This window comes from Tauraco erythrolophus, chromosome 4, assembly GCF_009769465.1.
Source record: "Tauraco erythrolophus isolate bTauEry1 chromosome 4, bTauEry1.pri, whole genome shotgun sequence".
NCBI classification, from domain to species: domain Eukaryota; kingdom Metazoa; phylum Chordata; class Aves; order Musophagiformes; family Musophagidae; genus Tauraco; species Tauraco erythrolophus.
Window position 1 is genome coordinate 74,577,095 of NC_141468.1, and position 24,577 is coordinate 74,601,671.

The 24,577-nt window shown below is 42.1% G+C and overlaps 1 protein-coding gene across 1 annotated transcript; it reads right to left on the bottom strand.

The window, feature by feature from the left end:
• Positions 1–1,551: 1,551 nt before the first annotated feature.
• Positions 1,552–24,239, bottom strand: TTC38 (tetratricopeptide repeat domain 38). The gene is given in 16 exon segments (XM_086610499.1): positions 1,552–1,602; positions 1,604–1,646; positions 3,242–3,315; positions 3,591–3,750; positions 6,508–6,533; positions 6,535–6,674; positions 7,610–7,691; positions 8,546–8,584; positions 9,714–9,773; positions 14,963–15,082; positions 16,250–16,325; positions 18,516–18,689; positions 19,671–19,842; positions 20,195–20,276; positions 20,729–20,806; positions 24,186–24,239. Coding segments are annotated over 16 exon segments (1,401 nt in total). The 5' UTR covers positions 24,210–24,239.
• Positions 24,240–24,577: the final 338 nt, after the last annotated feature.

The following is a 24,577-nucleotide window of genomic DNA, read 5'->3' on the forward strand; positions in this document are numbered from 1 at the left end:
GATGAAGAACAGGGAACGACTGCAGGATTCAAAAGGCTGCAGGCAGGATGCAACACCCTTACCTGGTTTCACACAAATTATCATTGATTTAAAAATAAACTATTTTTTCCTCAAGTGAGGGCTGGGGGAAAATAAGAGTGGCTGCAAAGCACTTCCATGTCTTATTCCTCTATGCAGGAACTCCCAGGGCAGCACAGCGCCAGCTATGAACGTGCTTTTTTAGGTCAGATGGAAACTACATGTGGGAGGGTGCTGCTGTGGGACATGGGGAAAGAGCCTGAGCTGGACAGGAAGGAGGAAGCAGGCATGCCTGTGTCCAGGAGAGCTTGTAAATATGATACCAAAGCCAGAGCTTGGGCAGCTGAAGAGTGTGGTATTTCCATTTGGGAAGAAGAAGAGGCGGCATTAGTTGAGTTTTGGTTTGAAGTATCATCTTTCCCTTCATTAAGGATTTCTGGATTACTGTTGCAAGGCAATCTGTTACCCTCTGCTATGCTGCAGGAATTCGGAGAAACCAGAACTTCCTAGAGGTACATGGCTCATATCGTGCCACATTTCCAGCACTTGTGCCGGGACAAAGCTTTGTGTCAGTTCCCCATAGCTCTCTATGGGGGAGCTCCCTTCCAGTCTTCACCTGCTCTGAGATGCCTCCATAAAACCGTGTGCTTTAATATTAGTTTTTAAACTCTACTTTGCTAACACTCAAGGACTCATGATATTAGATAGAAAGGCCTGACTTTCCAAAAGCTGAGGTAAGCACAAAGACAGCAGTCCAAACTACCATTCAGAAATGTTTCTGTTTTAGCTAAAATATAGGCTTTTCTTTTTTTTTTTCTGAGAGATTTAAAAGTGCCAAGGGAATATACCCATGTTAGAATAGTTGCAGTCAGCTCTTATCCCTTGTCTGGCTTCAGTCACATAGTAATTACAGAAAGCTCCGAGGTGCCACAGTGAAAGGAAAAAGTTTAGTATTTTATGGGAGGGAGTGTAAAATATGCACCTGATCCTGAATGTAGACAGATCTGTAATGCCAGAATCTGCAACTCATGCCTGAATGGTCTGGGAGCTGGATCTGGAATTCAGTTTGCGCCTGTATTGGCTCTGGCCCCATACTCTCCTATGGCTGTGTTTTAAAAAGGTCCATTTGAATTACTGAGCAGTTTTACTGATTATTTGTCATATTAAGGAAGAACCAAATTGGGCCAATCATTACTGAAATCCAGGCACTGTTACTGTACTATATATAATCAGTCTCAGAAGGAACTTCAGAAAAATATACCAGAAAAGCAGTGTCCTGGGATGCTTCAGAAAGCTGCGCATTATTCAGCAGGTTATCTTCTCCTTTCCTTGTGGAATCATCTAAGATATAACCTCCTGAAATGGACAGCTGTGTATTTTTCAAGGAAATCATCATCAGATCTCTAACACACAGGGTACTCTACCTACTGATAATCTCTAGCATGGGTTACGGCACAGCATCCCCTCCGCTCCCTGCACCCAGCTTTTGATTGCTAAGCTTATGCTATTTCAGCTGAAGCACAGAGGAAAGACCTATGCCACTGAGTGAACAGCTGCTGCCTTCCTAATAAGTCGCTCCGTCATTTGGTGAATTTGGTCTCATCGTGTCACGTTCTCTCAGGAGGCACCTGAGAAAGGAGGAGAGGTAGGAGAGAAGCGGGAAGAAGGTCATGAGACATCGTCAGTCTTCCCCTAAGATCGCCAGCAGTATTCTTGTAAGCGGAGGAAAACAGTACCTAAAGACCTGCTCTTGAGGTGCACATTTCCTTATCTGGCCCTTGGCAGCACATTAAGGCAGAACAGCATTCTTTTCAGCACTGACAGAGACTGAAAATGAGCACCCAGAGATCCGAGTGATCTGTATTGTACCTTGATTTTTATCTATTTCAAAGAGGCCTTGGGAGGTGAACAGGCAAGGTTTCATATTGTCCCAAGGATCCGTGCTTTAAACGCGCAGGCAGACCCAGTCCATACCATTCAGCAGAACTCGATATGGGTCACTGAGCAACGTTTACATTTCTACCAAACAAGGCTCTTGCGATTTGTAGTAAGGTAAACTCTGTAAATGTTAATTCCCCAATTAAAGCAGATGGCATCACTAGGACAGGTTTGATTTTCAGCAGTTCACAGACATTTAACATTTAAGTACAGTGGTCGACAGGGAAGAGGAAGAGGCCACGTTTTAAGACAGAACCATTTGAAAATCAACTGCACTTGAACAAACACAGATCATTCAATCCAGACCACTAAGAGTGTACATTTGGAAATGGAAGCTCTTTACTTTTTATCCTAGTTAAATGTTGCTAAATTTAACAAATGTCTCACACATAATTTTAGCCTTAATTTAGTGGTTTAAGTATACTTCCTACTTATAGAAAGGTTTGGGTTAGAAGGGACCTTGAAGATTATCTAGCTCCAGCCCCCTTGCAATGGGCAGAGCCACCTTCCACTAGATCAAGTTGCTCAAAGCCCCATCTGACCTGGCCTTGAACACCTCCAGGGATGGGACAGGCACAGCTTCTCTGGGCAACCTGTTCCAGTGTTTCACCACCTTCATTGTAAAAAATTTCTTCCTTACATCTAATAGAAATCTCCCTTTTTTCAGTTTAAAGCCATTGCCTCTTTACCTATCACTACACATCCTTGTCAAAAGTCCCTCTCCAGCTTTCCTTGGAGCCCCCTTTAGGTACAGGAAGGCTGCTATGAGATCTGTCTGGAGCCTTCTCTTCTCCCGGCTGAACAACCCCAACTCTCTCAGTCTGACTGCATAGGAGAGATGCTCCAGCCCTCGGTTCATCTTCATGGCCCTCCTCTGGACCTGCTCCAACAGCTCCATGTCCTTCCTATGTTGGGGGCCCCAGAGCTGAACGCAGTATTCCAGGTGGGGTCTCATGCGAGCAGAGTAGAGGGGCAGATTCACCTCCCTTGACCTTCTGGACGTGCTTCTCTTGGATGCAGCACAGGATATGGTGGCTTTCTGGGCTGCAAGTGCACATTTCCAGTCATGTTGAGCTTCTCATCCACCACACCCCCCACGTCCTCTCTCATGGCTGCTCTCAACGCGTTCCTCCACCCAGCCTGTACTTGTGTTTGGGATTGCCCCCCCAACCCCACGTGCAGGACCTTGCACTTGGCCTGCTGAACTTCAAGAGGTTCGCTTACTTTACTTCTTACTTTTAGTAAGAGTACTACTTCCACAGATGTTTATCAGGAAAATACTCACCTTGCAAGGTTTTGTTTGGCTTGTGATTTAGAATTTAAAGCAGCATGAATCAGCAACTGGCTGAAAACATCTCTCTGAAAAAAGAGGTCAGCAAAAATACAAAGTAGTAAGTAACTATTGCTGGTTACAATGTCTTGTTTACCAAATTATTAAATCCACTGAGGAAGGAAACATATCAACATTAAAAATTAAATAGCTAACACTGCTAATAAGCGTTTGCAAACAGGGTTCAGTCACAAGCACAGGGGAGCTATCTAAGAACAGGTGTTACTAATAATTCAAGTGCCTCATAGAGGCTACTGAAAGAGGATTATGTTGCATCAAAAAATCTTTTACTGATCTCCTTTACCTGAGCATTACTGCCTCCTAGTTGGATTAGCTGATAACGGATTGGGTACAGCAGGTCTACAGCTTTGTCACAATTTCCATTTTCAAACTCTACGAAAGCCTGGCACAGTGGCAACCCCAAACTAGGAGCCAGGGAAAGTTCATGGTCTTCACAAGGTGCTCTGTAGAATGAGAAAGTGGTTAACTCCTCTAAGTCAAGTTATCAATATGTGTATTTCAGTGCCAGCCTGTCACTGCCTGCAGACAGAATTTTTTTTTTTTACCATACAAAGCCTGATGTTTCAAGTGCTTTATTTAAATAATATCTTTTGGTGTGATTATGTTACTCCCACCTTTTTGTTACTCAATCAGTTTTCATTCTTCTGAATATATCCGCAAAAGGCACAAGCCCAAACCCCTCCTGTCTTTGCAATAAAGAGTTTTGGCTAGAAAAAGTCAGAAAACTGCCTAAGTTTCTCTTCTGATGATCTCACCAGAACATCCTACTGCTAGTTCTTTGACTGTCCTCATCTCTGCCAAAAGTGGCAATCAGTCCCTTGCACATGGCACAAGTGCCTCACCCTCTTTGTATTATAAGCTGTATTTCCAGGGACGGTTCTCAAAGCCTGCTCTTTTATTCTATGTCAGACTGCTTCTAGGCCCACAAACAGCAATGGATTTTAACTAGCTCTTAAGAGTTTTTGTTTTGTTTTTCTTTTTTAGTGCTTGTATTCTAACCCATCTAAGAGTTGAAGAGGCATGCAGCATGGCAATATGCCTGCAGAAGAAACTGTACATTTTAGCAGGCATCCTTGCCAATATTTTTTTAAAAAGTGAAATTACAAGTAATCAAACTCTTTGATCTATAGGCAATATCTACACGGGACAATGTGGAACTGTGTTTTTCCACTGCAACAGAAGGAGTTGACGGTGATCAGGTCTTGGAGGTAGCACCATTTCAGTACCAAAGGGTTTGTTGGCAATATGAGGAGAGGAGGACTTTCTAACCCAAGCAATATCAATTATTCTGGAGAATGCACACAGTTCAATGCTATAAATTCCATCCCCTGTTTAAAACAGAATTTTCTGTAAATTTTCCGGTTAAATCTTAACATTGAGGAACCTTAGTCACTGGCTTCTGTGTAGAGTGCTTACAATGACAGCTGAGAGTCACATTCCCACACTAGTAACTTAAATTTGCCAAACAAAGAGCATGCTCTGTGCTTTCCTTCTTGAGTCAGGCACTACAAACTTCCCATTTCTTCCACTAGGTCAATGTTGATTTTTCAGCATGCAGTGTTTATCGTTCCTTTAACAAATTATGACATCCTGGAAAGTTAGACGTGCTCAACAGATGTGCATTTAAGCAGTTTGAGATAGTTAAGGATGGAAATGATGAAACAGTTCTTCATTTAAACATTTGTTCCAGCTCTCTGAAAAGATGCACAGAGATGGAAGATTGATTTAAAAAAAAAATAAAAATCATTCTCTTGCAACTGATCTGAAGTATTGATTCATGAAGCACAACATACTCCCTGCATTAACTAACATTTCCGCCCATGAAAATAAGTATGTGATACCAACCGCCAGAGCGCGCCGTGGAATACTTTACAAAAAAATATTGTCAACTTTAAATTGCAAAGGCTCAGGAAAAATAGTAATGAAAAGCCAAGAAAGACTGTTGCTCATGCCAAAGTTTTGTGGCTGCTTTTTCGACAAATACAAAACGTACCTTAGGTATCATGTAGCTATTACATATTCATGATACACATAAATTAACCCATTAAGCCAATCCTTAATATAAACCTTTCATGTCACAGCCTGTTTTCTCAAATAATAAAATTAAGCTTTCTAATACTTCAAACTACGGCTAAAAACGTGGAGCTGTATTCCTACAAAAGGCTGGGACGCATAGGCAAAAGGAAGCACTGGGTGAAAGGATAAGTAGCATGTGTTCATTAAAGCTTCCCTGAAGTGGCATGCTTGTGCAGTTTGATATACTTTACATATACTCACATATGTTTATATAAAGGATATTTGCCATTTCCTGCTTTAGTCAAATCAGACATGCTTAGGCTTGATTTGACAGTTACTTGTTTTCATAAGTAATCCTTAAAAATTACATTTCTTTTTTATTATTTTTGATTGATGGGTTTTATAGTTGGGAACAAAGAGTGACAATTTCAGGTTCTCCTTCCTTCTTTTTTAAGGCAAGAGAAGCAATAGATGCTGAAACAGAGGAAAAACAAGGCGTAGGGGGGAAGAAATTGCATTTACAGCATCTATATATCGACCCCTCAAAAAAACCAAGGCAATTTATAGTTATTTAATACAGAAGGGAACACGACAAAACATTGTTTAGATTAAATACCTAAATATTCAAATTTTTAAATAATTAATTTGAAAAGCAAAATATTCTCTGTTTATTACTTTAGCAGTACTTGAAAATCAGTTTCCTGCAGTTGTACTTCACAACACATCACACAGCAGCTATTAGAATATCACTACCAACTAATGTTCTGTTACTAAAGAACCTTTTAAACCGGAGCAAAGAGGAACCACCTACCAGATAGCTGACGTACACTGTAGAAGGCCCTCGCTAATACAGAGATGATATCCTTTATTCTTGCATGTAACCAGCTTAGCGTGAACCCACTGAAAGGAAACATACAGCAACTGTTCAGTTAGTGCCCACAGCCTCAATGCAAGAGACTTCTGCTTAACAGATCAGAAGCTCCTCTAGGCATTAACTCAAAAAAATAAATAATTACAGGGATCTCCTAACTGAAGATTGCACTACTGAAACCAGACACGTCCCAGTGACATACTAAAGCAGAGGAAGAGTATTTTGTAGTGCTTTGGAAAGCCAGAGACATTATCCTCTGAAGGTCAGAGGACAAAATATTTCTGAAATACAATACTTCAATTCACTTGCTTACTTGGCAAGTTCCTGAAGAGTTGTTAAAAAGCTCATCAGTAGTTTTGTGGTCTTTGGCTCCAAGTGAGGACATCAAGATGTGTACATCATTGAACAGGAGAACGTGATCTTTGGTGTGCTTCTTTGTAAGCTTCAGAACATTGTTCCACCTGTCTCCAAGCTTCACACCTAAGAGTAAAAAAACAGTTTTCTCAATAAAAATAGCACATGCAAAAGCATGTCTTTGCAACATACTCAGTCACCCAGCATAAACAGCACTCCTGCTAAACTCTAGAAAACATTCCCTTGATGTGGCCAAAACTTACGCAATAATGCTCAGCTGCAGCTTGCCGTATTTGGCAAAGAGTTTATCGACTGTCAGTAATTATCACCAATGTTTTAATTGCAGTATGTGAGGTTCTGGCTTTATTATGAGATTGCTCAGGTCTTCTTGGAGACGATGCTCACAGCGAACTGTCTAGCAATCAAAAACCAGAGTGATAAGACAGATTTCATAAACAAACCAATGCATCATTAGTGTTTTAGCAGCGTACTGTGAAAATAATGTATGTCTGTCACCCTTCCCTTCATGAACCCTAGTGTACAAACACTAGCTTAAAAAAGTTCAGGAGAAATGCCACTGAGTAAGGAAAGCACACAAAAGCCAGCGGCTAATATACATGTCCTAGCTATTTCAATCAGTATCAAAATAGAAAGTTAAGTATCTAACTTGAAATTTACTTTGAGGAAGTGCTACAGCTGTTTAGAGGCTTCTGTACTTGATTCAGTCTCAAAACTCCAGGGACAACAGAATGTGAATTTGACAAAAAGGAATATACGACCGATGCTAGCTTGAGCTGAATGAAACACCATACTGGCACGGGAAATTAAAAAAAAAGCTCTTGGGAAGACTAAAAGGTATGGACATTAGTACAATTTCACATTGAGGCTTTTCTCAAGAGCAGAATTTTCTTTTGTAACAGAAGATTTCTTCTGTAACACTGACCAAGCCTGCTCTGCAAGTATATTTGAATACTTCTCCAACATGCAAGGGAAAGGGGGGAAGCAAAATGAAAACTATTTCCCTTACAGTTTTAAGAAAGAATGGCAGGTGGATACCTTACCTTCCAGGTGAAGCCTGTACAGCATCGAACAGTTATCTACTACATCCAACATGCTTCCACTTGACAGACACCGGGGAGCAATCTGTAATCACAGGTATGCATGAGATGCCCAACTGATGTGCTAGTGGGAACTTATTCAGATAATCACACTTACTTCCATAGTGCAGAACTAATTTTATCTTTTTACTCATTCGAAAATACCGTTTTGCAATAGTTCTAATTGCATCTTTCCTGAATACAGCAATTTGCAATGATAAACACTTACATTGCTTCATGTGTGTTGTTCTTCCTGTTATGAAGTTAAACTCGGTAAGTATGGAGAATCACCAAGGTCTTTTATATTTTCCAAAACGGTGCCATCAATACTACTTCACTTTGCCAAGGTTAGTAGACAGAAGTCTGCCCAGCAGCCTTCTTAATGCTTGTGTTATTTTTATAATCCTTACAAAGATAGGTACCCTATCCAATTGGATATTGCTTATTTACAAAGATTGTTTGAAATCCAGATAGTAAAGAACTATAGTAAGTTAACTAAGACGAAAAGACACGCTTCTGTTGACTTAGTACCTAACATGTAAAATCAGTTCTATCTAAAGGTAGCTTGACTTTGTAGGAAAATTATTTTACACCCTTTTAAAAAGCGTGAATAAGAAATATAGACAGAATGGAAAACACTACCAACAGTGCCGTTGTAGCTCTTTCAAGCAGGAAGTGTAAGAAACACTTGCACTGCGTAACACGCGAGTCTTTTGGGCATTTTACCCAAAACCCTTGGGAAACAGTTTCCTTCAAAAACTTCAAAAACAACAGATGTAAATACTACGTACACATATATGGCACACCGTGACACGTTTCACTCTCATACAGAAGGCAGAAAGCACACATCATGGTCTTAAGCACACTCTCTACTAGTAAAGATAAAAGGCCCCTACTCACATGATTGTCATAAATTGTCAAAGCAGCCTCATATTCACCCTGTAAAAGCAAACAAGGACGGTGTGATTAACACTCAGAGATGGTAACCCAAAGTGACTGGTAGTAGCCAAAGACATATAATTAATAGATGTCATCATATTACTTCACAGCTGCCTCATGACAAGCAGAACAATCCAAGTCAAAGAAGCCTTGAGGTACTGAAAGAATGAATGGAGTCTAGGATTTACTACAGGCAAAATAATCAGTATGTTTAGGCTTAATTTAATAAGATATATTAAATTATTATATATATACACCAATACTGGTATAAGTTACACGTGAAGGAGAAAGAGAAGGTATTACCTCTCAATCTAACATTCATTTCAGGGATTTTTGCAAAAAATTAGTGCATCCCATGGTGTATGAAAAGAGGTAGGAAGAAAAAGAATTTTAAGCAGGCTACAAAAAAGTCGCATAGATAGAAGGTGGCAAAATAAACAAGCTATTAGGCTACTATTGAGAATTACGCTCCTTCTGTGTTAATAATGCTGAATACAAGCAAGTTACTCATTTTCTGACCAAAGTACACTGCCTTCTCAACGATGTCACATTTGTCTCCCTGTTGAACTGAACCCCACAACTGCTAGGCATTATTAAATCCAAGGAAATTCTTCATTGCAACCTGACAGGCTGGGTAAAATTGCAACAATTTTTAAAGGGTTTCAGTAATAAGAATTAGTAACATTAATAACACTGGTGACCAAATTTAGAGCTTACTGCATCTCTCATAGTCAGCCAATTTTGGGGGCAGCAAACTAGTATTGAATTTGAAGAGAATTTGTCTAATTTTTGTCTGAAATTAGAGAACCAAGTTCATCTTTCTATCAAACAACTGTGCCAAGTGTGATCAGTGACACTATTTGATCTTCAAACCTACAATAATCTCACAGCAATTTTTCAACATTCTAACAAAGAACCTGGAACTTTGATTGATGTAATTAGAACTTCTAAAAATAATTGTAATAAAGGGCTAGCTTGTAAAAATGGCCTTGTGCTATCTTATGAAAACATTCCTTTAAATAGTTGAAAAATAAAAACAACAACTATAAATGTTAGGTCTGCCTTTTAAATAACATGAGATGAATGACCTATCTAGACCATAAAACACCTATATGAAAATATCTCATACCTTTTCAATAAAGTACAAAGCCCAGTGCCAGTAATTATGGCAAGCAAGCATATCACTGTTCTGGGGAGAAAAAGAAAAAAAAAAAAAGAAAGAAGAGAAAATATTATTTACAAAGTAACTTCCCATTTAAACACATCTAGTCAGATATACTGAGTATGTCATGAGACAGAATTGACAAGAACTTTAAATCAGCTGGCCAGGATACCTTCTCATTTGACACATTCGTCCTTGCAGCTACTCAGGAAGACCCCTCAAAACCAAGGTTTCTCCCACGTCATTTTCCAGAGAGAATTTTACTTGGATGCCTCAGAACTCATCCTTCTGTAAAACCTTTTCTTTTGTTAGGCAAACACCCCACACCTATAACGAGCGAGATCTGTCTCATCTAAAATTTAGGCATCTTGTCTGAAGTGACCTGAATAGATCCTGGACAGAGATACTCACCTTCGAGGGCTGTTGATCTTACCCATCTAGACACCTATCTCAGACAGAGAGGAATCGCTTCTTGAACATGTTTTACTACAGACTACAGAAGCTGTGCTAGATACCAAACACGCTGGGAGTTCATCGGATGAGATGAGTTATTTGCTGGACTGTACCAGCTTTGCACTGTCCTTTTCAGCTGGCACCAGAACTTCAAATACTCTTCCCTAGCCTGCGCTTCAAGACAACGTCGTTGCAGTTCATTTTTGTGAGCGTGTTCAGAACTGACAAACAGGAATATAACTCCATAATCCTTTGGAGAAAAATAAAACACCAGAAAGGTTCTTCTCTCTCCTCTCGTGCTCTCCCAGTGCTGTAGTTTAAACTGAAATGTTCTCCTAAGCGGAAAAAGCATCTTCATTTTCACAGTGACAACTGTAACACCCACTTTCAGGAAGCATAAAAGTACCCAGTGAATGTCAGCGCTTTATGGTGCTAAGATAAACATTCTGCTAATCTTTATGCGTTTAATATTAAACCACAAAACAAACCTGAGCACCTGAGGTAGTTAAGTGCTTTGCATAACCTGATAATATCATACTACCATTCCAAACGTCATACAAACAAGATCATGGGATTACCTCACTACACAAAAAAAAACCCCACCACCTTTTTACTACTGCTGATTTTGAGTTCTGAATGAGATTAAATTGCTAAAGAAGAAGTAGGCTTGCAGGTAACTAACATAAATAAATAAAAGCAGGCTGTGGGAACTCACCACAACAGCTCAGGAGAAAAAACATTGCCATTTATTAATAAACAGCACTGGCAGAGAGGTCCCCTGTGGTGAGATAATTTGCCCTTTTGATTTTGTGCTAAAACGGACATAAAAAACAAATGGCATTTGCTTTTTGGGAGGAGGGTGGTGGTGGTGAAAGAACAACCAAAATAAAGTACTCTGTAAAGAAAACCTGTGCAAAATCTTTGCCCCTCTTACTGAGAAGGAGGAAGATGCAACAGGAGTATGAATACTGTGGCAGTATGGATCCTGGTCATCAAAAGAAAATAAATCAAAATTTCAAATCACCAGGCCAGATACAAGCAGCTGTAATAAAGCCCTTAGAGAGGTCTGTTCTTTTCCTGTGCTTACAGTTTAACACTCTGTGTTCATGATGTTTAGGATGACCAATATTGCACAGAAGAAGTGATTATACACATTATCATTATGACAATGCCAGCTGTTACAAATCTTAACAACAGTGGGTCAGGCAAGAAGGTATGTTAGACAATTCTACTTACTGATCTTGCACTTTATTTTGTTTGGATAAAGGATACAAATCACAAAGGTATGCAACTATTTTAAGAAACTGAGTTCTAAAATCGATTCAAAAGTCACTGATTGGGGTTTTTTAAGGCATCACCCAAACCGTCAGTCCCCTGCATCACTGTTTCATTAAAACTGATATATTAAAGGACAAAATGCTTTCTGGGAAACAACAGATATGAACCTCAAGCAAGGGTTTTCTGTACCAGCTTTGCACTGTCCTTTTCAGCTGGCACCAGAACTTCAAATACTCTTCCCTAGCCTGCGCTTCAAGACAATGTCGTTGCAGTTCATTTTTGTGAGCGTGTTGAGAACTGACAAACAGGAATATAACTCTGTGGAAGGATACCTGGGAAGCAACAGACATGTGAACAATCCAGCCTTTCTTGGGAGCACATGCCTGGATGCAGAAAGGGAATTTGACACCACGATGACGTTGCTTACGGGATGCAACCAATCATACTAAGGGGTGGGCTATTGTTTGAATTGTAACAATCATAGATTGCCAAGTCTTGTTTAGAAAGCTATAAAGCACGCTGAGTGTATGCAAATAAAGGTTCACTTCTTTGATCACATTGGTCGTGTCAGGTGTCCTCACTCATCTCCCGCAAATGGCGCCCGAACAGGGACCCTCAGAATCCTGACGGCAAGTTGCGAGACTTGGCGAGGAAGAGGGTGGAAGGCCGACCGAATGATCTGCTGCCCCAGCGGAATGAGCAGTGACCTGCCCAGTCACTAAGTGGAAAAAGGTGCACCTGTTTAGTCGCTAGATCGACGCTGGAATCTCACCTAGAAGAGGTGAGCAGTCGGGGAGACAGATGGGTTGGATAAGCAACAAGAGGCTCTCCTGAATCTGCGCCACACATGCTCTCTGTGAGAGGACTTAAATATGAATCCTCGGCTCTTAAAGGGCTGTTAATGTGGGCATGGAACAAAGAATTAATCCCCTCAGTAGGAGTCGTTTTTGAACTCGCTACGTGGGAAGCCATAGGCAGAGAGCTATGGGATGATATCATTTCGGGGGGAGCGAGTGCGAAGGAGGCGAATAAATATGCTACCCTGTGGAAGTTAATTAAAGAAACGTTGCGTACCATGGAAGTTGAACAAACTGTCGCTGCTGCTGCTTTTGCTGCCTTTACCCCCTCTCCTATTGATTCTTTACCAAACACTTCCTCTGTCTTTTCTACGCGAATTTCTGTGCCTGTAACACCACCATTGCCTTCTGCTATCAAAGTACAAACCGCGAATTCAGGGACCACGTGCTTAGAACTGCGCCGAAATGGCGGCAGCCAAATGGCGACAGCATGCGCCAAGATGGCGGCAGCACGTTGGCAGAAAAAAGGGACTCGGAAGAGAAGGCGGAAGATACTACAAGGGGCGTGGAAACAGGTGGACGGTCATGCCGGCCTAAGTCCCCGCCTCTACCCTGACCTCCCACCACCCCGCCGAGAGCTCCACACAGTGGGAGGAACCTTTGTCCGCACCGATTTCTCTGGGAGAACAACAGAAAAAGGAACTATCTGAAGAAGTCTTGCAGCAAGTTATGGACAAATTATCGGAGTTAAAAGCGACAGATGCCGACGAGAAGAAAAATCTCTGCAATACACCTAATCCTTTGCTACGCCATTATCACCGCCAGTGCCAACTGCCCCACCATCCTTTGTGCCACCCGATGAACAAGAGAGAAGCAAAAGATGGAAGGGAGTTACTCGGGAAGCCTTAATTGAGGAAATTTCTACCATCTGCCTTCCCATTATCACAGACCATGGGGGAAATAGAAAATGGGAACCTTTTGACTGGAAATTTTAGAAGAGGCGCGTTCTGCGGTATCGCAATATGGGCTTCAATCGAGTTATACTCAACAACTGTTGCAATTTATTTTCACAGCAGATGTGCTGATACCACATGATTCTCAACAAGTTACTAATATTCTTTTGTCCCCTTCTCAGCAGATTTTGTTTTCCAGGGCCTGCAACAACTACGTGAACGTGAAGCTGCATGACCTCGGCAGCAGGGAGGATCCTCTATATGGCGTCAAGCACAAATGCTGATGGGTCAAGGTCCTTTTTCAAATACGGCATTACAGCAAGGGTTTCTGGGAGAAGTATTGCAGTTGTCACAACCAATTAGCTTATTAAGCAATGATTTCAATTAGAGAACCAGGAAAAGTATATTCCTTTGCAAATATTAAACAATGGATAAAGGATATAAATCACAAAGGTATGCAACTATTTTAAGAAACTGAGTTAAAAAATCGATTCGAAGTCACTGATTGGGGTTTTTTAAGCATCACCCAAACTGTCAGTCCCCTGCATCACTGTTTCATTAAAACTGATATATTAAGGACAAAATGCTTTTCTGGAAACAACAGATATGAACCTCAAGCAAGGGTTTCTGTCTGCACTTCCAGGCTTGCTATCTCAATGCTTAACTTAAAAAAAAAAAAAAGTGCAAAATAAACAGTCCTTCTAGTCTCATTATCCAGCCCTGCTCTTTGGGTGAGGTGGAACACTCAGCACAGATGACTCTAAAATAGACTCTTGCAGGTTCTTACAAATTCAAACCTCACAGCCTTCTGTTCTGAATATAGCATACTTAATCATTGGAAAACACCTGCTGTCCAATACAAATCAAAATTAAGCTTCATTTACAGCAAAGGACCATATTACAGACTAATTAACCTGTTCAATACTCCGAGAGATATTCAAATACATTGGATATTTAAAGTAACTTCCATACATTAGAAAAGAGACAAAACCATGGTTTCGCTTTTCTTCACGTTGACCTTTAGAAATTCTTCCCCATCCAGAAGTAAACAAATATTTTATGTCTTCTAAAACATTTGATTTGACTGTGTTATTTCACATCTCATCTTAGGTTCCTGTGAAGAGATTTATCCAGCTCCTCAACTGACTCTCAGTGCTCATCTCAATCTAAGCAAGAAGCTGGTGAAAATGTCAGTGGTCATTGTACTTTTATTGCTGCACAATAAATCACACATATATAAATCACATGTCAATAAATCACCATTTTCACACCTGATGTTTCACCTGTCCGCAACGGCCAGGCCTTTATGAGATGTAAAATACCTAATCAGCTCCAGCAGGAAAAAGAAGCTACACACACACGTACACCACCACACGCTTGTGAGAAGCAGATTTATGACAATATTCTTAGCTAAAGCAAGGCAGTGGGAGAGGACAGACTCTGTGTGAATCCTGGCTTCCTGACGTGTTTGCCGTTTTTGTCATCTCAGCAGCTGTAGTAACGACAACTTAAGTGTCCCTCATAATATGCCACTTTTTCCTGCCTCTTGCTTCAGAAGCAGCATGGAGAGTAACAGCACCTCAAGTAGTAGTTTCTTCCAACACGTAAACTTTGCATGGCGTGTAACGCACCTGCATATAGGAAGGAACTGCACGCAGAGGAATCAAGAGCTTGGCTGGAGGAGATAAAGACACCTAGAAGGAGCTTTTTCAGAGATACTACAAGAAGGTTTTACCTTCCAGTTGGTTTCTGTTTCCTTCATAAATTCTAATCCTTTCTTCACCTCTGCTTTCATTTCATTTACGTGAGCTATAGTATGAACGGACCATGCATCTGTCTGATTTATAGCCAAAGCCTAGGAGTGAAAAGGAGAAAACGTGAAGCAGCTTACAAACTTGCAAGTAACAATAGTTACCACCGCTGATATAGAAACGAGACTATTTTTGTCTTGCTGCGTGTTAAGTACATCCCTGCATCATTCCAACTAACCACAGCCAGGAAGTCTGATTTGGACAGAAAAGAAAGAAAACGTTTGTTGGCTGACTTCACTTCCCAGCTTCTACTGCATAGAGATGAACACCTGCAAAACACTTCAAAATGTAGGCTTTGATGAAGATTATCAAATGACATTTTATTTCACAGCCATGCATCAGCATCAGCCATGAAAGAACTGCACGCACAGGCACAATATATTCCATGACATAGTGCTTTGCAGGTAGTCATTTCTTCTTCAAGAACATGGCCAGCTCTGAGTATTCAGCAAATTCCTCTTTCTTGCTCCAACAACTCCTACTAGGTTTTAGGCATTTTGTGAGGCCAGCCATTAAACCTAGTAAGTGTTAAATGTTAACTTTTAGTCTTTGTTGTCACTTTCAGCAATTTGATGTAACAGAAATTTAGCAAAGCACCCATTAGAGATGAATTGTATCTGAGACTCCTGGACGACAGGGATAATCCTAAGGACAGGAGAAAGTCAAGTACAATTACTATCTTCATAAAAAAGCAAACAGGCTGGCTAACATCGATCCCCATAAACATTGTACAGTTAATTTTTCAATAATCCAGGAACAAGCATCTGGGAAAAAAGGAGGGGGAAACCCAAACAGGATGGATTGTCAAGAGCAGATTACACCAAACCAATCCAATGTTCTTTAATAGGAGTAAACAGCCAATTATACACAGGGGAAACAGCAGATGAGATAATATATGGATTTTGTAGGATGTTCTGACAATATCTGACAAGGCACGCTCATAAGCAAGCGGAGGAAATATAGTCAAGATGAAACTGCCATGCTATGGCACAGATGTGGGAATCTTTCTAAGGAAAAGTTATCAGTAGTCTCTTAGTTATCAGTTGTCTCTGTGAGCATTTCCATGCTGAGCTTTATCTCTTTGCTCCTTCTACTAACCACTGGGATGACGGAGAGAGTCAGTTCATGGCATTTACGCAAACCACCACCCAGACATAAGGACGAGGTTTAAGAATTCTCAAACCTTTCAGCATCAGTAACAAGCAGTTTACCTCATGGGCAAGCTCCTCAGCACGATCGAAGAAGTTCGTTTCCATGAGCCCAAAAGAGTAGTAGCCCTTCACGTAGCTAATTAAAAGGGCAAAAACAGTACATCATCCATTTAGAAGTAGATTTAAGCTGGGACTGAAAAACCTATTAGAAATAGTACTTAACTCAAAACAGCCCTTACAACGAAAGTTACAATGAGGGTTCAAGCTTGCAGAATACGGAACAACTAGCTAGTTCTCAGAGGAAATGAGAGGCCCAGAGACACCAGCAAAGATGCACATCACCAGTGTTTTGAGAACTGACATTTATGTCTTTAGATAAACTAGAACTAAGAGTTGCACAGAACAATCTGCTAATCTCCGTAACAGCTGCAAGATGCAGAACTGGAAGGCTAGAAGCAAGACAATGCTGTCACAAAAGCTACCTCAACATCTGAGAACAGACACACCAGCATAGCCTTCTGCACTTGCTCCAGTGCCCACAGAACTACAGGCAAGCACTGTCATGTGAAGTGGTCCTCTAAAACTGGTTGTAAAGCAGCCCCGTTAATCATAAAAGCGCAACGTAAAGGAAAATTCGGGACGTTATATGCTCTTACACATATACCTGAGGCAGTCACTTTAAGAAACACTTAATAAGCAACAGGACAGAGGAAACAGCCTCAAGTTGTGCCAGGGGAGGTTTAGATTGGGTATTAGGAAAAATTTCTTTATCGAAAGGGTTGTCAAACACAGGAACGAGCTGCCCAGGGAAGTGGTTGAGCCACCATCCCTGGAGGTATTTAAAAGACCTGTAGATGTGGTGCTTAGGAACATGGTTTAGTGGCGGACTGGCAGTGTTAGGTTATGCTTAATGATCGTCAAGGTCTTTTCCAACCTAAACAAGTCTACGATTCAACTGCTCTTCTATTTGCAGATTCGTAGATTGCAAAATACCACAGGATATGTTTCTGCTTCTCAAAGCATCTGTTGGGGCTTTGGTTTTAAACTCCTGAGGAAAAAGAACTACTAAAACCTGTGGGTTATGTTGCAACTGATTTATTTCGTGGATCAAGATGAATAAAAGTTGATTTTATTTTTTTTTTGGCCAACTTATCAATGCATGTGTAACTCTACATGCCTGTAAGTTTAAGGACAAGGAGTACTTGCCAGGTTTTATACTTCAAGAAGTGCTTGGCATATGGATGTTTCCTGTTGCTTTACAATTAAGTGGACAACAACTTGCACTTTCGTAGCATCGTGTCTAGAAAAGTTATAAAAGAGCGGTCAAAACTGCTAAGTCGTCTTATTGTCCCAACAAATGAAACCGGTATATTGTAGTTAAAAGCAACTAAGCGGTTTAGATTTTTCTGAGTTGAGGTAACACAGCTGGAAAAATGAGACTCCTGACACTGCCCTCTGTTCCATGAGATTGCGGGCACCGCAGCCACTTGAGGTACTGAATCAATAGCTTCACTATTATGTTAGCACTGAGTCTGTATTCTCTGCATTGTTTGTGGAAGGAAAAAGGGAGACAAAATTGTGCTGGATATGGAAGTGCAGTGCATTGGTGTACAGCAACATTCATGAAATATTCAGAAAGGTATGGTTGCCTATGGATTCATCTGTCTCTAAATGTTAAATGTATGTATTGACTTACAATTTAATGTTAATTTTTACATAAAGTTAAAAGCTTTCAAATAATTTAACATGCCATTTTAAAATTATTTTTAAGCCAACAGATTCAGATTATCTTGAATTAACTTTGGGAAACAAACTTTCAGGACTGAACTGGAGACATTTTTTAAAAATCCACCTTCTTGTCAGACTGCTGTACTAGCTGTTATAGTATATCCCAAAGTTTTGTTTCAGAGCTACACTGGTATTCCACGTTACAACTCCTTTCTTCCTTCCGCTGATGTGCTCTCTCACCCACAATGTGAGCCCCAAGTGAAAAACCAGACCTCTAACAGCCTGAAGGAGTTTGGCCACTGCTCTCAGTGAGGACTTGACTTTATACTGTGTGTTACATGCCATGTGCTACATTTGTCAGCAAAGTTTACTAATTGAGCCACAGCTCCCTTAAGAAAAAACCTTCAACCAACAGTGTCAACAGGGATACAGCAGAGATGTTCTAGCTGTGGTCAGGTTTGATTCACTTTTACGTTTTTGATTTTGCCTACATGTCTGTTTCCACCAGATCCTGTTATTTAGATGTGTCTGAACTTAAAACGCGCAAAGTACGTGCACACCAGATGTAGAACAATTTTCAAAATGAAGCATGACCCACCTGCTTAACGGAATATCAGGTGTCCAGAAAGGGTAAACCCGGGCAACAGAATCTCGCATCTGTATATGATATCCCAAGTAGAAATAAGCGTCCTGGGAAAATTTGAGGGCTAGAAGGTCAGTTGGGTGGTTCTGCAGAATCTGTTCCCATAGATCACAAGCTTTTGGAAGCTGGCTAGAAATAAATAAAAAAAATATTTTGATTGCTGAGAGAAGGCACACATACCTGCCTCTACTGTAGTTCTAAACTCATGCTATTCTGAAAAATAGAAAATTCAACATCAAAGTACTTTTTTTTTTTCTTGAAGGTATTTCTTAGTCCTTTTTAAAGTAATAATGGCATTATCTTCACTGAGCACCTTCTGGGAAATCTTTTGAAAGAAAGGTCCTTGGGTTAAAACAAGTCATTGTAATACACAAGGAAAATCAAACAAGCTTAAACCATAAATCTAAAGATTCTCCTACAGGGTTGAATAGCTTTTACTGAGAACTACCATCATTAATCTAACTTCACATGTGCAATTCCCTCTCTAGTGGGAATCAAACCCACAGTAACAGGCCTTCAGTAGCCTTCTCTTCACCTTTTCTAAGAAGTATGAGAGGTGAATCCATGCTCACCTGTTTGTTTGACCAAGGAATAATGGAAGTGAATCATTAGCCCACACTTTCTGCAGTGCACATAAATTCATCATACTGAATGAAACAGCGAGTCTCTACAGCACTTCTGGCACTCTGCTATCTCCGTTACAGAGGAAATAGTTTTTGACACAGTAAGACAACAGAGGAAAGAAAAGTGTGTTTGTAGCTTTGCTTCTCTGGATCCAAGCCTGTGCTATATTATATTGGACGTTACCGTAGTTAAAGATTGAGTTTCCTAGTTCTAAACCATATATTCCACTGATGGATTTCTGACAGGTTTAAAACACGGAGCACTTCATGATATGAAGCACTGGCAAGAGAGCATCTCCCCTCTGACCGTGATGCTCACTGACTACTCATGGTGCTTACAGTTTGGAGAGATAAATTCAAGAACAATCACTGACATCTCACCCTGATCCTTTGCTAGATGTCAGGCAACACTGCTACCAACCATCTCGTCCACTTGCGGTGACCAAAACTCCTCACGGTCCTTTCAATAGGATGACAGTGGACTTACCCACTAGCGAACATGTCCAGCGCTGATACATGAAGCTTCTCCCGCTCGGTCAGCTGCTGTGATTCTGAAAGCGCCATCATTGTTCTCATCGCGCTGTCCAGCTCTTTGTTGAGCCGCGCTGAACTTCCGGTGCCAATCAACTCCAAACCATTAGCAATGACATGTCCCATTGCTACGGAAAATAGCACATTACAACCTGAGCTGTACGGCATTGCAGGTAATTCCTCTCTACATAAACACAAGGAGGGGCTGGTTGTTTGATTTAAATGAGACTGACTTATACACATGGGGTCCAAGAAGTCTCGTAAACCTAAAGTTTTTATAGGCTTTTCATGACAGCCATTTAAAAAGACTTGAATCAAAAAGAAAAAAAAAAAAAACACACAAAACCATCCCAGCCTGCTCTAGATTCTGAAGAAGTTTTACAGATTCTATAACCCACTGCCTAAACAAAGTAAATTAAACACGAAGACACCAGGTATCATCCAGCACTTTCCGTGCTAAGATTTAAAGGTTATACTTACTAAAATTTGGATCTGCTGCTTTTAACTTTGAGAGGCACCCCTCAATACCTCCGAGGCTCTCATTATTGGTCCAGGTTGCGTACTGTAAGAGACACAGAGAGAGGGTCGAGGAATCCTCCATGATATTGGGCTTCTTTTCCTTCTCCCAGGTGTTTAAAATTCAGAAGTAAGCAAGGCAAATGACTAAAAGAAACTGCATTCAGATAGGGTTAGCGGAGTAGGAAAAGCGAAAAACTGTTTTCTTTAAGGTAGTTTGGCCAACAGCAGAACTAATAACTGTACATTTCTAGGTTGTTTATGTGAATCGGTTGATTCTCCAGTGTCAAGCAGGATGAGCACACTGGCTGAGGTTTTCCCCACAGCTGTGGCATCCAGCATAGCCCTCTGCTGCAAGTGTTTTCTGCTGCCTGCTAATGGCCCAACTCCTGATTGAGAGACTCTCCCAGCTGGTAAGAAATTTAAACATCAACTACAGCAAAGAATCCTTCATGCATGAGTCCCTTCAAATCATTTTCTTACACTTTTCGGTCATACCTGGGTCAGCACAGCATCAAATAGTTTACAGGCTTCATTGCTAGTCGTGGACAGGACAAGTCCAGCATCCTGCCAGGCCTGCACAACAAAGAAACACAAATGCACTCATTTTACACGTTCATTTTCCAGACTATGCCAACAGATTTTCAAACTGATGGTGTTCTGATATTTTCATCAACTATGCTTTTTTTTTTAAAAAAAAAAAAAAGAAGAAAAGCAGGAGGGACAATGTAAGCAGGCAAACCTTTTGTGCAGTTGTAGCTACATCTGAAGATTCAATTAGTTGGGGTTAGCAGTGGGAATAAAGAAGCAGAAAATTATGAAGTGTAATAGAAGATCTTGATGGGTTACGCATCTCGTAACAAGAGACTCATTACAACTAAACTTTTGGCTAGACCCTCTGCTGCAGACACACCTCATGTGAAGCAGAGACATGGTAAAATTAAACCCTGTTTTTTTGTAACTGAAATCAACACCTTAAGTAACTTGCAGGCTAAACAACCTGGCAGAGCAAATCCACCAAGTCACTGGAGTCAAGTCAACACAGGACTCGGACCACAGACTTGTACAGAAGCCTTACAAAAAGGAAGAACATAGGAACATTTGATAAAGCTGAAATGCAAAACAGGATCAGGCTGCCACAGTTTCTTAACAAGCTATGCAACACTTACTGAGGTGCTACATCTCCTGGCTAGCTGCTGGAGAACGAAAAGAGTTCATTAGGCAGATGCGCAGTTTACTCAATGGTGGAATTAAGCTGCAGCAGCTACAGCATCCTGGTTCATGGTTGTCTCCATGACTGCTCTCTTAAGTAACTTAGGCAACAAAATGGAAAATCCAGTGCCTATTTCAAAACGCTTAACTTATTCATGTGGGTGTCTACAGGCAAACAGGCATGTAATCTCTAGTTGCTTGTAGGCCTCTTCCACCACACAGAATGGCCACACAACCACAAAGCCTGTCATCTCACAAGCTGAGGTGCTTCCCTTGGCAATCTATTCAGATTTTAATAATGTTTGGGTTTATTTCTACTAATTACTCTCCATTCAGCGTTCCTATACTGCACCCATCATTGTCTCTAAGACCGTAAGGTTCACCACACCGTATACATTCCTTTTCAAGTACACACACATCTGAGGAGCTGCCCCAATCACTTCAGCATCACTTTTATTCCAGTACACTGAACATACAGCATAGACATACAAAAAGACCCGGGGCAAGCCAATTCAGACTCCTCCTAACAGGGGATTAGTCCTTGTGGATGCTGCAAGAATTCAGCTCGTCTCATTTTACACTTTAATGTATTTCCTGGTTCTAATGACCCAACCGTCAAAAATTTTAAGTAACCAGGCAAAGACATCTTTGTTATTATATCCTAAAGCTTTTCCACTCTGATTGGATTAAAGGCTCACATTCCAGCAGCTCAAGCACTTGAGTGTTCAAATTACAAGCCTGAAAGACTAGATCTGAATAGAAAATTAAAAATTTTCTTTATCGTTCACACTATATCCAGAAACAGCATAAAGAAAAAAGTCAAACAGGGCAGCAAGGTTAGGCCTGTTACTTACAGGCTACCTTTCAAGCACCCTGCAAAATAGGCCAGGCACCAACCACTTCCACCACCAGTCATCAAAAACAAGCACCATTTGAAGCAGCTCTCTGCCACTGCCCATTTTGCACAACAGATCAAGGTACTCGCCGAGTAGAAAATGTCATAGAATCACAGAATGGTTAGGGTTGGAAGGGACCTCAAAGATCATCTAGTTCCAAACCCCCTGCTATGGGCAGGGAAACCCTCCACTACACCAGGTTGCCCAAAGCCTCATCCAACCTGGCCTTGAACACTTCCAGGGTTGGGGCAATGTCATCCCATTTTGAGATTTCTTAATGCTAAGATTCATAGGAATGAAAACGTCTGTGTGTAAGCATCAGAAAAAACAGCAGAAGTGGGGTGAGCACAAAAAGGCCTGCATGCATCGCTAAGGACACTGCCGATCTAGCTGAGGTACATGCTATTACTACCCACTCTAGAAAGCCTCTGCTCTGCCAACGCTACAGACCACGTAACTCACTCCTCACTGGAAGACTCCTACTCTGGCAACAGGAGGAGGATGGCAGCAAGGCTGCATTGCATCACGTTTGCCACTACTCTTCCTGTTAGTGCACCAGGACAATGGGCTGCAGGGAAGAACCACCCCGTAACAGCTGCTGTCTCTTAAGAGACATAAAAGATCTGCTGCAAACCTAATCTGTTGGTGTCAAACAAGAACCAAATAGCCACTGAGAGGACAGAAGAGTCAGCACCCCTTGTTCTCTGGGTTGTACACCAGTGGTCCAGCCCAGACTACTTGGGACACTCACGACTTGGGGCTTGTCTGTACTCGGGTATCAGACTGTGACTGAGGAAATCTGCGAGGGAGGGAGCACAAGTAGGTGAAAATCAGCCTGGAGAGCCTGCAAAACAATTAGCACCTTCCCTTCCCACATAGGCTGCCTTTGAGTTCTGTTATGCTGATTTCCCACAACCTTCCTCTCTAACTCCAGAAGAGACTCTTCTCTGCGATGTCTCTTGGAGGAGAGTGCCATGGCGTCGGCTCTTCTTACTGATTCTTCCAGAGGCCAAAGCCTTGCCCTTTCTCCTGCTTTAAGGATCTGCTGAGTGTTTATTTGTATTTTTGTCCCTTCTAGAATCTCAGCTGGCTCTGAGGAACCTCTGCTCTTCGTGGGCTGCTGTTAGCACATCCTCTATTACTCATGTGGCAGCTCTTCAGCACTCTGGCGCTCATGAACCTACGACACTCTCAGAAGATCGTCAAGACTTCTTTGTTTTTACCTCTCTCTGCCTGATTAACGGAAAAACAAGAAGAACTGGAGCAACAGAGAGAAAGAACTCCATCGGGGAAAAAAAAACCCATACAAATGACTAATCAGTAACTAGCTCCTGCAGACAGATGTCGAACCCTTGGCCTTGAGGCTGGTTTAGAGTTAGAAGAAGGCCTGACCCCCTTCTGAGGCCCACAGACAGGGCAGGTGAGTGCCTGTGGGACCAGCGGGCACTACGGACAAGACCCAGAGATGCTCAGACACGAGTGCAGCGACTCGTCCCCGTTTTCAGATCTCAACAGCAGCCTCACCCCACCTGAAACCCACCCGCAGTGTACGATTGCTGGGGGGTGAAGGGAGATGAGCTCCCACAGCGGCCCCCCCACACCCGGGCTGCCTCTCTGCGCCCTCCCGTCAGCCGCAGCCGGCTCGCCTCGGCTCCCCGCCCGCCGGCAGCCCCCTCCCAGCCCGGCTCTCTGTGGGGCTTTCCCAGGACCCACACAGGAGGACACCGCCCCGCCCGAAGGACGAACCCCCGCCGTGCCTCTGCGCCCGGCGGGAGCAGGAGCCGCGCTCGGTCGCTGCTGCGGGGGCAGACAAGGCGCCTCGCCGCCCCGCTCAGACCCGCCCTCACCTTGCAGTCCCTCAGCGGCGCCATGACCCACAAGCGCTGCTCCGCTGCCTTCGTCCGGCGACTCCACACCTCCCACCCCCGCAGGAGGAGGAGCCGGGGCCGGGCCAGCGGCGGGGCCGGGCCAGCAGCGGGCGGGGCCGCCGGCGAGCGGCCGCCTCCCGAGCCCCCGGGTCAGCGCGGGGGGGCAGCCATGCTGCCGGCGGGTGTGTTCTGTGTAGATTACTTGCCCCGAATTACTTGTTTCTTGGGGCATCGGGTATAACCACACGCGATCTGCTGTTTATAAAGTTTCTTTACCTGTCTTACCAGGTGCGCCGGGGAGGGGGGGTGGGGAGCAGGCTCCAGTCTCCATGGAAACCTCCTGAAGTTGGAACTCCCCAACGTCACAGTGC